At 31.9% G+C, this 12,892-nt stretch overlaps 3 protein-coding genes across 3 annotated transcripts; all 3 read left to right on the top strand.

The window, feature by feature from the left end:
- The first annotated feature begins 624 nt into the window (after positions 1 to 624).
- Positions 625 to 4,399, top strand: SKIP16 (SKP1/ASK-interacting protein 16). The gene is made up of 5 exons (XM_016331628.3): positions 625 to 1,164; positions 1,827 to 2,549; positions 2,864 to 3,082; positions 3,610 to 3,716; positions 4,185 to 4,399. The coding sequence occupies exons 1-5, from the start codon at positions 961 to 963 to the stop codon at positions 4,261 to 4,263; spliced, it is 1,332 nt and encodes a 443-aa protein (XP_016187114.1). The 5' UTR covers positions 625 to 960; the 3' UTR covers positions 4,264 to 4,399.
- Positions 4,400 to 7,355: 2,956 nt separating this feature from the next.
- On the top strand, positions 7,356 to 10,171 carry LOC107628976 (putative transcription factor PosF21). The gene is made up of 5 exons (XM_016331630.3): positions 7,356 to 7,746; positions 7,965 to 8,703; positions 8,990 to 9,122; positions 9,327 to 9,411; positions 9,664 to 10,171. Exons 2-5 carry the CDS (start codon positions 8,009 to 8,011, stop codon positions 9,951 to 9,953), a joined length of 1,203 nt encoding a protein of 400 aa, XP_016187116.1. The 5' UTR covers positions 7,356 to 7,746; positions 7,965 to 8,008; the 3' UTR covers positions 9,954 to 10,171.
- Positions 10,172 to 10,792: 621 nt separating this feature from the next.
- Positions 10,793 to 12,509, top strand: LOC148569701 (protein FAR-RED IMPAIRED RESPONSE 1-like). The gene is made up of 2 exons (XM_088506596.1): positions 10,793 to 11,246; positions 12,472 to 12,509. The coding sequence occupies exons 1-2, from the start codon at positions 10,793 to 10,795 to the stop codon at positions 12,507 to 12,509; spliced, it is 492 nt and encodes a 163-aa protein (XP_088362722.1).
- The last annotated feature ends 383 nt before the right edge of the window (positions 12,510 to 12,892 follow it).

The raw sequence follows: 12,892 nt of genomic DNA, 5'->3' as shown, positions 1-12,892 counted from the left end.
ACCCCAGCTCGACGGAGGGGTCTAATTGTCACGCATTTTACAAAGTAAGAGATTTAAATATATTTTTAAATTTTGAGAAACGAAAATGTTTACGTTTAAAAATGTCAAAAACTTATTTGTCTTTTACTCTAATTATTATTATTTTTCCATATTTTCTCCTATCTAATTTGCAGGCAAAAATATCCTTGAAGGAAGATTAACGAAAAAAACTAACATGGCAAATGGCTTGAGTGTATTAAGTAATGAAACTAGATAGTAATTTTTTCCCCTCTCTATTAAGTTTCAATCTCGCTACGACTAATTTCTAATTATGAATAATGATAGGATTATTTAATAATCTAAGACTTAAAAATATGTGATGAATCATACATTCATACATAACATCACAACAATTCTATTTGGACTTTCAAGTTTCAACTATAGCCCTATATTAACGTATGTTTGGACATTCATTTTTATTATTTTTTTTCTTGTTTTATCTTTTTTTATTGAAAACAAAATTGTTAAAAATTTCAACTACAGAAATTAAAAGCTGAAATAAAGAAATCGAGAACTTTATTTAACGTAAAATCTGGATGTTATATATGGTAGAAATTCAGATTAACTTCATGTAAATGTGAAATTAATAGTTATGATTTGATATATTTCATTAATTTATCATATCATGTCTCTCAATTATACACGTGAAATTAACTGTAGTGTCAGTTTCATCCGTGATATATATATATATATATTTTCAATCATCCGATTAATCCAAGTTTTTATCCCGTTTCAGAAAAAAGAACAGCGGAAAAAAAAAAATCCAATTCTTACATCGAAAATACATGAAACTGAATTGATAATCTTATGGGTTGTTCATATTTGCTGGGTCGGCAGCAGAGTTAAGAGTAAAAGCTGAAGCTGAGGCCGAGGCCATTGATGAATGCGAGTGACTGAATTTGAGAGAGAAAGCACGCGATTATGGGGTTGGAATCGCTTGGTGATTTGGCGATTCATGTCATTCTCAAGAAGTTGCCTCCCAAAGACGCTGGAAGGGTTTCCTGCGTCAGCAAAAGGCTTCGTTCTTCTGCCTCCGATGACCTAATTTGGATCAATTTCTGTCGCAACGATCTCTCCCTCTGTCACCCTCGTGATCCTCTCGGAAACCCTCTCCCTTCCTTCAAGGTATCCTCTTCTTTCACCCTTTTACTTTTACTTTTAATTTCAATTCCTCGTATTTCTGATTTTAACTCTGCACCCTAAAAAAAGTTCCTTTTTTTTATGCTGGATTGTGTAATAAAGGTGGTTTTTTTTTTTTTTGGGGGGGGGGGGGGGGGGAGGGAATGAAAAAAATATTGCGTTACAAGGACTTTAGAAGTGGCCAACGAGCCTTTGGCATGGTGGGAAAAGCTTTGGATAGTGGTGATTGGAGAGGAAAAAATTGTCAAAGTTGGGTTTTGTTTTGTTGCTGCATCTTTCAATTTCAAGGAGAATATGTGGTCATATTATGCTGGTTGTCCCTTGGTATTGTTCAACCTTGTGTGTTGAAATGGATAGGTAGGAGCACTCAATATAACTTCACTAGGTTGTTGACTTGGTCCAAATCACTAGCTTCACTCTCTCTCTCTCTCTGCTTTGCAAAAACATCTTGTGGAGTTTGGAGAGAATAGAAGAGGGGAAGGAAGGACTTGTAGTGTAAAGTTATTGGAGTTTTAATTTTTCCTCCAAAACTTCAACTCACAAACACATCCTAAAGTTCCTGTAGTTGTTTTCTGTCTGAATTGATTAGTTTTTTCCCTTTTGCTTTCATGTTGCTGAAAATTCAGACTGTTTCTTTTATTGTGCAGGAAGCTTATCAATCATGGCGTCAAGCTTTTGGGAAGTATCCTTGGTCACTTGTTAAGCGTGTAAAGAGGTGCTGGGACAGAATAGAGGCTTGGCTGAACGATAATTTTCCCGAAGCTAAGGCGACTCTTTGTAAAGGTGCAACAGAAGAAGAGATTCTAGAGTTGGAGAGTGCCTTAAAAGTGAAGCTGCCACTTCCTACTAGGATTCTGTATCGCTTTCATAATGGTCAAGAAGTTGAAAAGGCAAATCTAGTAACTCATACATTTGGCAGTTCTTTGGGCATAATTGGTGGTTACTCATTCTATAGTCATTATGTGAACGTGTACCTGTTACCAATACGTCAGGTAATACGAGATACTCTGCAAGTTACGCGTAAATTAGGCTTCTTCAGGAGATCCAAGTATGTTCTTGTGGCTGCTTCGACCACTTACAGTGAAAAGTTGTTTTTCCTCAATTGCACCAATGGTCAACTATATGTTGGAACCAGAAATCTTCTTACAGAAGGGGAAATGATCCCTTGTGTACCCCATGAGCTGATTAAGTTAGGTCATGGGTTGAATAGTAAAGAGCAACAGGATGCCATGCTACTTTGGTTAGAAGAACACGGTCGCCGTTTACAGAATGGATTTGTCAAACTGCATGAAGAAGAAAATGTCAGAGCCATTAATCTTTTCCCTGAAGAACCTCCTCTTTGTTCTACAGCTATAACCAATGGTGTGAAGGTAGGAAAGTAAATACTACCCTTTATAGTTTCTCTTTTGATTCTGTATCTCAGCATGAAAAAGGGAACTGCAATAGTAATAGTTAAGTCAGTTTTCAGAGTTGTATTGGGATTTGGGAAACATGGAATATATAATTATATATGACAAAGTAGTGAACATTTTCCGAAGGTTGTTCACTTTTCCTCATTAGTAGTGAATGAGATATTCCAAGTCACTTGTCTATTCTTGTGATTACTAGGTAGTGGACATTTTTATAGCAATTCCTTATCTATTATGATTCATTATCATACTAAAACTATTGCTTATTTCTTAAGGTCCGCGCCTCTGCTCTGCTTATCCCTGAGTTGTCGGATCTTCAAGACGATGTTGAAAAATTCTTATTTGCCTATTCAATCCGTATGTCCCTTGAACCTCAAGGATGCATCATTAATGGGGTATCCTTCAACTCTTGCCAGCTTCATTGGAGGCACTGGATAATTCGTGCTGATGATATGGTAGTATCTGATGTTAATGGTGAAGCTGTTATCGGGAAGGTATAATTTCCCTTGTGTATTCTTTTTTCTATTATCTATTTAATATTTAATAATTAATATACTTGCACTGTAGTATGATACAAGTGTGGCTGTTGCAGTGGGTGATCTAAAGTTGCATAATTTTTCCTGAAATTTCAGAAAAAGATATATTAGTTCAGTTTTGACTAGTTTAAGGGTGGGTGGTCGTGGGTGTCGGCACATGCAAAATCCAACTTCCCTTTGATTTAGCACTTATCAATATCAAAATTTAATAAAACAGTTATTTAAGTGCATTCTAACTGAACTAGGTCTAGTTGCTGGAATGGATTATATGCACAAGCCTGTGTCTCTTTAATTTGGTGTAGCTTTGGTGTTTCGTCTTGTGTGCATATATTAATTGAGTGCACTTCAGTCAAGTGAAGCTTGTAGCACGGTTAATATAAGTTATACTGTTTTAGTGGTTCTAATTTTCAATAGTAGTCACTGCTTGTGGTTAAATGATGTGGTCAAAGTGTCAAACTACTGAATTCTGTGGCATTTCTTTGCAGTTCCCACTTTTGTGTCCAGGTGATAAAGAATTTGTTTATCAGAGTTGCACACCTATACCAACATCATCAGGTTCTGTTGAAGGTTCTTTTACATTTGTACCTGGCAGGTATGCATTTGTCTCGCTCTTGATTATTGTTGGTGACAAGTGATTTTGTCATGTATGGTCCAACTGTTAATGTAGAAGTCTGTGAATTCCAGTTTGAAGAATCAGACAATTAGCTATGATGAATTCACATTAACACTATTCCAGTATTCCTTGTTAAATCTGAGTACAAACAAAAAGTGTGTTGAAGAGCAAAGTACTTTAGTATTGAAAAATCCAATCTCAATTTCTTTACCCTTACGAATATTAAAACTCACTCATTTTTAACACAACTAAGCCTTATCCCGCCATATAGAATCGACTACATAGGTCAAACAATGCCAGACTACCATATTAATACTACCCTATCATAGATCATCTCTCTTTTTAAGCCATTTATAGTCCATTTTTAACATAGATAAATAAGTTGAATTATTATCTTATTTCAATGAGCTAATGTTTCTAACTTTTTCGTGGTATTAATGATTTCAGATTGGCAGAACCAAAAGGAGACCCTTTTCTAGTTACAGTGGCAAGCTTCCCACTTAAGCTGCCAGATTATGTATTCTGATTGTCATTCTGAATTGGCTATAAATTTATCTGATGGCCATTTTCAGCTACGGAATATACTTTGGGTGTATAAAGTTACTTTTAGTGTGAATTTGTTTGGTGGGGTTGTAACAATTTTACTAGTTATCCTTGCATAATTTCTCTCTCTCTCTCTCTCTCTCTCTCTCTCTCTCTCTCTCTCTCTCTCTCTATATATATATATATATATATATCGTTTTTGTTCCCAACGTTTGGGGTAAATTCTATTTGTGTCCCTAACGTTTAAATCGTCCTATTTGTATCTCTAATGTTTATAAAAGTGATTCAATATTATCCTGCCGTCAATTATATATCATAAGCGCTTTAGTTTGAGTTTTAAAAATCTCTTCTTGAAGTTAGAATACAAATGTCTGGGATAAAATCGATAATCTACTCCGAAAAATAGCTCATCAAATGTTGAAATTAATTTTTACAACATTTACATAATTCGCTTTTCTAGGGACATAATTGAATCTAAATACAAATAGTGGGTATAATAAAATCGAATACACCCAAGTGAGTCCTAATTGAGAATGAATATATCCAAGTGAGAATAATTGAAATATATAAATTGATTTGTTAGTATAATTGATAGTAGGATAACATTGAATCACTTTTATAAACGTTAAAGATATAAATAGGACGATTTAAATGTTAGGGACACAAATAGGACTTATCCCAAATATTGAGGACAAAAACGATGATACTTTGCTCTTTTTTTTTTTTTTTTTTTTTCGGGAGTTCTTCATTTGTCTCTCCCTTCATTACTTTGTACAAAATCATTAATATGCAATCACATGATATATATATCAATAGTTATCAAAACCTACTTGCCAATCGATCTAGTCAACATACTGGGTTATTGGGTCAGTGTCTAATTAAATAAATTTAATTAAGTATATAAATTGAACTTAAGTAATATATTAAAAAAAATAATGTAAACAAAATGATAGTTTAGTTGTTAGCTTGTCTCTAACCTAAGGGACCACTTTTAGTAGTTTTTGTTGGTTTTAATCGATTTTGACTATATTTGATCAATTATTTATCCGGTTCAACAGCTCACCTGAATTAGTTTAATGTCTGGAGCGCCGAATTTTTTGTGAAAACTAAATAACTAATATGTCCAGTTCAGTTTTGAATATATGGATATATTTAGATTTTGCCTAGTAGTAATGAAACCTATAATTGTGTATGAGTGCGTAACGTGCATGAGTTTGTATGCCTATAAAAATTTACTTTTGTTCTCAAAGTGGTTTGATTATTCGTGAATTAAAAAAAAAAAAGAAGAGAAAACTTAAATGTGTATTTGAGATTTTTTTTTTTGGTGACTTTATAAGCTTTTTTTTGGTGACTGAATGTGTATTTGAGATTAGTTATTCTTATACAATACCCAATGGTTAAATATACCATTTTTTTTTATTTATTTTACCTTTCTTCTTTTATTACTGTATTATTTAGACAACTAAAATTAAGTTATTCATGAACTTTTAATTCAATTCAAATTTGAAAAATAAGTTAGAATATTAATGTGGGAATCATAAAATATACAAATATAATGGTAACGAAGTATGAGTTAATAAGGGTATATACTAGTTGTTTAAAACATGACATATCTATGGTCTCTATAGTCTAAAGGTGCTTAGGACTTTTGTTGCGGAAATAGTGTTAAATCTTCAGTGTTACAACATGTGATATTCATGCAATCATGCGTACATTTTCTTTTCAAGTATCTTTTTTCTGTTTGATTTGACAATCTTATTCTTGTCATGTCCTACTTTAGCAAATCTAAATATGCTTTTAGAGTTTTAATTGATTACTTAGAAAATTGCCAACCAAAAAAAAAAAATAGCTACTACTAATCGGAGATGGATTTTTTTATTTTTTAATTATTGAATAAAGTATAATTTTTTATTATTTATTTATTTTTATCTCATTTAAAGAATGTATGATGAGAGATTATATTTTATTAAATAATTAAAAAAATTAAAAAGATTTATTTTCCTACTGTTCTGCTGCCTCGTTCTTAATATAGGTTTTTTATTAATTTTTTATTTTTTTATGCAATAATAGATTTATTAGACAGATTATTATATTTTTTATTTCTTTAATTAAGTGATAATATAAAATAATAATTGGTTGCTTAATCTATACAAAATAGTTAAATGTAGTATTCAAATTCATCCATTGTCATATCAAATTATCAATTAGTCCTTGGCATATTATGTAACGTGATTAACTGAAGTAGAGTACTATTTATTTAGCATGTATTGACCAAAAAAAGAAGCGGATATACGGAAATAGATACTCTTAATTTTTTTTATTTAACAGTATAAAGTGTAATTTTTTATTATATATTTTATAGATAAAATTAAAAAAATATATAAAAAATATTAAAAAAATATTTTATAAATTTAATTATTTTATTAATTTTTATAATTTTACTAAATTTGTAATTAAGTTTTTATATTTTTTATTTCAATTGAATTCTTATATTGTTTTTAATTTTATAATTAAGTTATTTTTAGTGTAAAGAATATTAGAGTTAACTGACTATTTGTCTATAAATTAAAGGTATTTATAATTAAAAATTTAATTAAATCTTTGACTATATATTTTTTAATAGAAATACTTCAATAATTTTAATATTTTGACATGAAAAAAACCTAATTACTAAATTAAAAATAATGTAGGGATCTAATTAAAAAATATAAAAATTTAATTATAAATTCGATAAAATTATAGAGACTAATTAAATAATTAAATTTATTTTATATGCATATATGAATTTTAAAAATATTATTTATACGTAAAAAAATTAATTATTAAATATTTATGTATAAATACATATTATTTAATTATTTTTAATATATATTTTATATTTTAATAAATATTTTGTATTGATAATTAATTTAATAGTTGATTTTTTTATATTAGTAGTAATAGTATAATTATATAAACTTTTATTTAATAGTGGTTCTGCTTTGACCAAATTAACTTTCAATTTTTTCTCTTTCTTCAGAAGTAATTGTTGTTGACTTGCTGAGTTTATAAGAGTTGTTGAAATAGCATTCTGTTGAAGATTTTGGAATCAATTAATGAATATGATACCAACATTTAATAGCAATTAAGAGAGAGAGAGAGAGATCATTGGTCTCTCTTAGGATGTTTGGTTTCTGTTCAATGTCCAAATCCCTTTCATTTGAAAACTTTGCTCCTTCCTCCCCGCAGTTACATGTGCCTTTGTTCCTCTCACCATATCCCAAAACCTTTTTGTCCATTCTCTTCACCTTTCCAACTCACACATACATAAACAACAACACATTCTATGTCTCACACCATTACCCCTTCTCAGTTCTCTCCCATTTGGGGCTGTTTCAAGCTTTGGATCCTTCCCATCTCACACTTTCCTCTGGTCTAAGCCACACTCCAAAAAAGTTGTCTTTTTTATCATCTTTCAGGCTCTAAGGTACAAACTTTTTAGCTTTCACGAGTGTTCATGATTTGTTCTTTAACTTCCCATGTTCTATTATTTGTAGCTTCCAGAATTAGTTTACATTGATTTTCATAGTTTTGTTTGTTTATTTACCCTTATGAGATATGATTTCAGCTGAATTGAAATTGAGGCTTATTGTTTGGTTATGTTACTAAGGCTATGCATTTTTTTATGGTTGATTTTCTTTTTAGTAATTAGTAGGGTTTTGGAGTAGTTAATCAATTGGATAATCTTCATGGATAAGGACAAATCCCCTGGTCATGGTGGAGGTTTTCCTCCTTCTTCTGGCCGTTTTTCGGGATTCTCAGCCTCCGCAGCCCCTTTTAATGTGAAATCAGAGTTACCATCTTCATCAGCATTGCTTCCTCCTCTGCCAGTTCCGGCTGCAACCTCGGACTCTGCTAGTTTTAGTCATGACATTAGCAGAATGCCTGATAACCCTCCGAGAAATCGAGGCCATAGGCGTGCTCATTCCGAGATTCTCACTTTGCCGGATGATATTAGCTTTGAAAATGACCTTGGCATAGTTGGAGGATGTGCTGATGGGCCCTCATTCTCCGATGACACTGAGGAAGACCTACTGTCCATGTACCTTGATATGGATAAATTCAATTTGCCGGCCGCTACAGGCGAGTTTGGAATTGGGGAGACTTCAATTGGTGGTGCAGCAACAGCAGCAGCAGTAGCATTGAGTTCAGCATTGGCATCAGGAGCCGCTGCCGCCTCTTCAGAAGACAACACTGCTGTTGGGACTAATGGAAGGCCTAGAGTGAGGCACCAGCATAGCCAGTCCATGGATGGATCCACAACCATCAAACCTGAGATTTTAGTCTCTGGCTTGGAAGAGGCCTCAGCAGTTGATTCCAAGAAGGCTATTTCGGCTGCCAAGCTTGCCGAGCTTGCCTTAATTGATCCAAAGCGTGCCAAGAGGTACCATTTTAAGCCACACCCAAATTGTTACTTGAATTTAGTGGTGCTTATTTACCTTCCCTAGTCTGCTTTCTTGCTATATCTGTCTTGTATGCGGATTTCAATGTATATCTTGGACTGAATTGCTTACACGAAAGGCTTCATTAGCATACCTTTCTATTCAAGTAGATTAACCCTCCACCTTATTCATGATTGGAATTTTTTGTGTTCCTATTATTTACATTTTGTTTTAGTTCACATTTGAAAAAAATTACACTGTAACTAATACTGCTTAGTTGGGTAACAGGATATGGGCAAATAGACAGTCTGCTGCTAGGTCAAAAGAAAGGAAGATGCGCTACATCGCCGAGCTTGAAAAGAGGGTACAGACATTGCAAACAGAAGCAACATCCTTGTCGGCACAATTAACTATCTTGCAGGTGTGTATTAGCTAATCATCTGTATCTGATTTTACAGTGTTTTCTACTTTACTCCACTTGTATCAACTCGCGACTGTGATTTATATATGTTTAAACTTCTATCTTCTCAGTGGTGTGTATTGTCATTATTTACTATGTCGCTTTCTGTTTGAAAAGCTCTTTTGGAGGAAAAATAATCAATTCATTTTGGTATCTTATGAGCAGAGGGATACAGGTGGACTGAATGCCGAAAACAATGAGCTGAAAGTGCGGGTGCAATCGATGGAGCAACAAGTTCACTTGCAAGATGGTAAGCTCATGCTGAAAGCAACCTTATAATGTTTCTTTACTTATTATGGCACATTTTGATGTATTGTGTATTACTACTTGGAAATTGGAATTTTGTTGAAGTTGATACACTTGTTATACTATTGCCTTCACTTTAGAAACCATTCCATGAAAGTCAAATTTGAATTTTGAATGTGCAAAGGTAGTTGATCTTGAATCTGATTTTATATCTCAGTTGCTATAAGAATCAATTCATTTATATTTTCGTGTGTAGCGCTTAACGATGCATTAAAAGAGGAAATTCAGCATTTGAGAGTCCTTACCGGACAAGCTTTGCCAAATGGAGGAGCACCTATGAACTTTGCTTCATCAGTTGGAGGAGAACAACAATTCCAATCCAAAAATCAGTCCATGCACACCATTTTAGCTGCCCAGCAGTTACAACAACTCCAAATTCGCTCGCGGAAGCAACAGCATCAACAGCAGCTATTCCAGAACCATCAACCTCAGCATCTGCAGCAATTTCAGCAGCCACAACCACCACAGCAACAACAGGAACATTAGCATAGAATTTTAGGAACTGCACCAATTACCCTTTAGTTTGTGTTGAGTCTAGAGTTTAATTTAGGACATAGTCATTCTGTTATCCCTTATTCAAGAACAGTAGAAATGGTTCTAATAGTTAGAGATTAAGGAGTAGATTTTATATCTTTGCCATGCAAACTAGTCTTCTTGTACCTTTAGCTATGGTAATGGATCATGGAGGTAGATTTTTTTTGTTAGCTAAATCTTGCCATCAGTTTCTTATGGTTTCAACTTTCAAGTTCAACTACACTTTTGTTTGTATTGGACTGAGTTTTTTATTTTAGGCATAAAACCTAGAGGCTAGAGTAGACAAAAAGATACAAGATAAAGGTGCTTTTCTTTTTTCTTTTCTTAGTTAATTTGAAAGGTATTTTCTAAAATAGTTTTATATATTATTTAAATGTAATCTTAAAGTTGGGTTAAGCTTTCCTCCAAGAATTATCTCTTTGGCCCTTATAATAAACGAGGGATTCAAAATCACTAATTTAAATACTTTTTTCATCCCTAATTCCAATCGAAGCATTGATATTTGAATTTTATTACTAAGAATCTAACTATACTTTTACAAGAGATTATTTGAAAGAAAACACGAAAATCCCCCATGACCCTCTTCTTACACATCACAAAGGCATTAAATAATGAATGAGTAAGAAGCTGTAACCCTCAGTTGCAGGACTAAAATTCCATCAACATTTAACACTTCCACCTAACAGTAAGACTCATTTCTCAATTATGCATGTTCATTTTTTCTCCGAGATTGGGAATAACTATGTATGCTTTTGCTATGAACCAGCTCAGTGGTTTTGATTAGGTACATAATGAAAGCTGTGCTTGAACACTCTCATGAACTTCTTCCTACAAAGTCAATGATGTTCAAAGTAAACAAAAACGTCAGTGTGCATGTGAAGAGAACAATGGAAACCAATCATGAAACGAGGATGAACAAGTTCTTCCGATCTCTTGTTCATGATTCAGAAGAGAATGGAAGTTTATCTTTTGTCGAACAAGAACTAAGAAATCATGTTAAGAAGGAAATTCATGCAATTGGCGAGGAAACTGATTGTAAGGCTTTAAGGAGGTTTTTTACAAAGATGCGAGAGCAAGAACGGAATTTTTTCTATGATATAGACTTTGATGATAATTTCCAAGTGAAAAATGTATTTTGGGTGGATGTAAGAAGTAAGGCAACATATGATTCATTTGGGGATGTGGTTAATTTTGATACAACATGCCTGACAAATAACTATTACATGCCATTAGTTGCATTTACTGGTACTAATAGATATAAAATAAAAAAGTATAATTAGATAATTCTAGTAGTAATATTCACCACAATTATTATCTCAATATAATAGAAATGATTAATATATTTACTAGTATTATATATAAAGATTGAGAGAAGAATATTTAGAATAGTTGCAACATAAAAAAAAAGAGAAAGAATTGTTTTTACTGTGTGTATATTGTTTTAGAATAAATCCCTATTTATACATGTACAGAATATTCTTTCTCCTCTTTCATTAAATATAATTTTTTTTGGTAATTAAACATTTCATTATAGAAAAATTAAACCATCCAAATTATACGTGGTCATCCATAATATCATCTTTATCACAACACATTATGAATATCATGACATTTTTCTTCTCACAAAAGTGAGTAACTTACAAAGTAAACGAAAATTTTTCAAGTGTTATCTATCATTTATTAAATTCATCCCAGCATTTTTCATAAATCTATCTATTTTTATTATATAAAAATTGATACCAATTTTTTTATATGAATTTAAGTCATATTCTCTTCTAATAATTTTAATTTCTAATCATTTTAATTATTTGGCGAAACATAGAAATCAACTATTGTGAAATTATTGCAAACAGCACAAGTTTTTCTATTCCTCTTTTTTTAACGGGTTTGCAAAATTTTTAATTATTCAAAACATTATTTATATTCTTTATCGATTATAAAAACTAATTTCACTCACACTAAAGATGACATACCAATTAAGAGATTAAGGAAAAAGAAAAATAAACAAATTCAAGACACATTTTTACATGAAAAAATACATATAAAGATAGAACCAAAAAACAATAAAAAATACATACAAGTCAATTATTCAAAAAGAATATATACTCGGTACTCACAAGAATCGACTATATTACGTATACACCAAAATTAGCCATCAATATAAAATACATATTAAAATACAAATACACATTAATAACTAATTTTTGTAGCTGATTTTGGTGTCCGAATAGCATTTTTAAAATTCTTTTCACGAAAATATGTTATTTGCGTATACTGAGTAGACAAATATAATAAAAAATAAACAGTTAGTCACAAAAAAAAAAAAGAATAAACAGTTAAGTACACGAAATATTTCTCATTTTTTCCTAATCGTTAGAAATATAAAGAAAGTCATTACAAACTAAAAATCCATGTTCTTGATCCTGAAGCATGTTCTAAATATGAATGAATAAAACCCTGATTATTCCAGATCAAATTTGTGCTATAATGGTGGATCCTAATACCTGAGATTCTTCTGGCTAGTCCTGCATTGTACTTGTATTCCACTGTATTATTGTACATATACGTACAGGTATGTATATATCTATGTTTATGAATATTCTACGTGCACATGCACAATTCATGCAATGCATCATTATACTATGGATCTATTGTTGAAAATTACCAGATCTGTTAAAATTATGCACAAACCAAACATGTTTGCTGTGATTTCTTCAAAGAGGATCCAAAACTCATCATCATAATAGAGTCGTGATGCAGAAAACTGTTGAGGGCTTTTTAGTATTACAGTTCAATTTCTTTCAAAAAAAATTTTAGTCGACATTTTCTCAACATTTCTAGTTATTTTGCCAATTTTGGAAAGCATGTTATATGCATAGATCATGTTTTGC

The sequence above is a fragment of the Arachis ipaensis genome, chromosome B3, assembly GCF_059453495.1.
Source record: "Arachis ipaensis isolate K30076 ecotype BB chromosome B3, ASM5945349v1, whole genome shotgun sequence".
In the NCBI taxonomy this organism is placed as follows: Eukaryota; Viridiplantae; Streptophyta; class Magnoliopsida; order Fabales; family Fabaceae; genus Arachis; species Arachis ipaensis.
The sequence above is the reverse complement of the archived record's forward strand: the minus strand, read 5'-3'. Positions and strand labels throughout refer to the sequence as shown.

Coding starts and splice junctions, on each gene's coding strand:
- LOC148569701 (XM_088506596.1), top strand. CDS start 10,793: ATGAAAGCTGTGCTTGAACACTCTCATGAACTTCTTCCTACAAAGTCA. Junction 11,247..12,471: donor GCCATTAGTTGCATTTACTG/GTACTAATAGAT, acceptor TGATTATTCCAG/ATCAAATTTGTGCTATAATG.
- SKIP16 (XM_016331628.3), top strand. CDS start 961: ATGGGGTTGGAATCGCTTGGTGATTTGGCGATTCATGTCATTCTCAAG. Junction 3,083..3,609: donor GTGAAGCTGTTATCGGGAAG/GTATAATTTCCC, acceptor ATTTCTTTGCAG/TTCCCACTTTTGTGTCCAGG. Junction 3,717..4,184: donor TTTACATTTGTACCTGGCAG/GTATGCATTTGT, acceptor TAATGATTTCAG/ATTGGCAGAACCAAAAGGAG.
- LOC107628976 (XM_016331630.3), top strand. CDS start 8,009: ATGGATAAGGACAAATCCCCTGGTCATGGTGGAGGTTTTCCTCCTTCT. Junction 9,123..9,326: donor CACAATTAACTATCTTGCAG/GTGTGTATTAGC, acceptor TCTTATGAGCAG/AGGGATACAGGTGGACTGAA. Junction 9,412..9,663: donor ACAAGTTCACTTGCAAGATG/GTAAGCTCATGC, acceptor TTTCGTGTGTAG/CGCTTAACGATGCATTAAAA.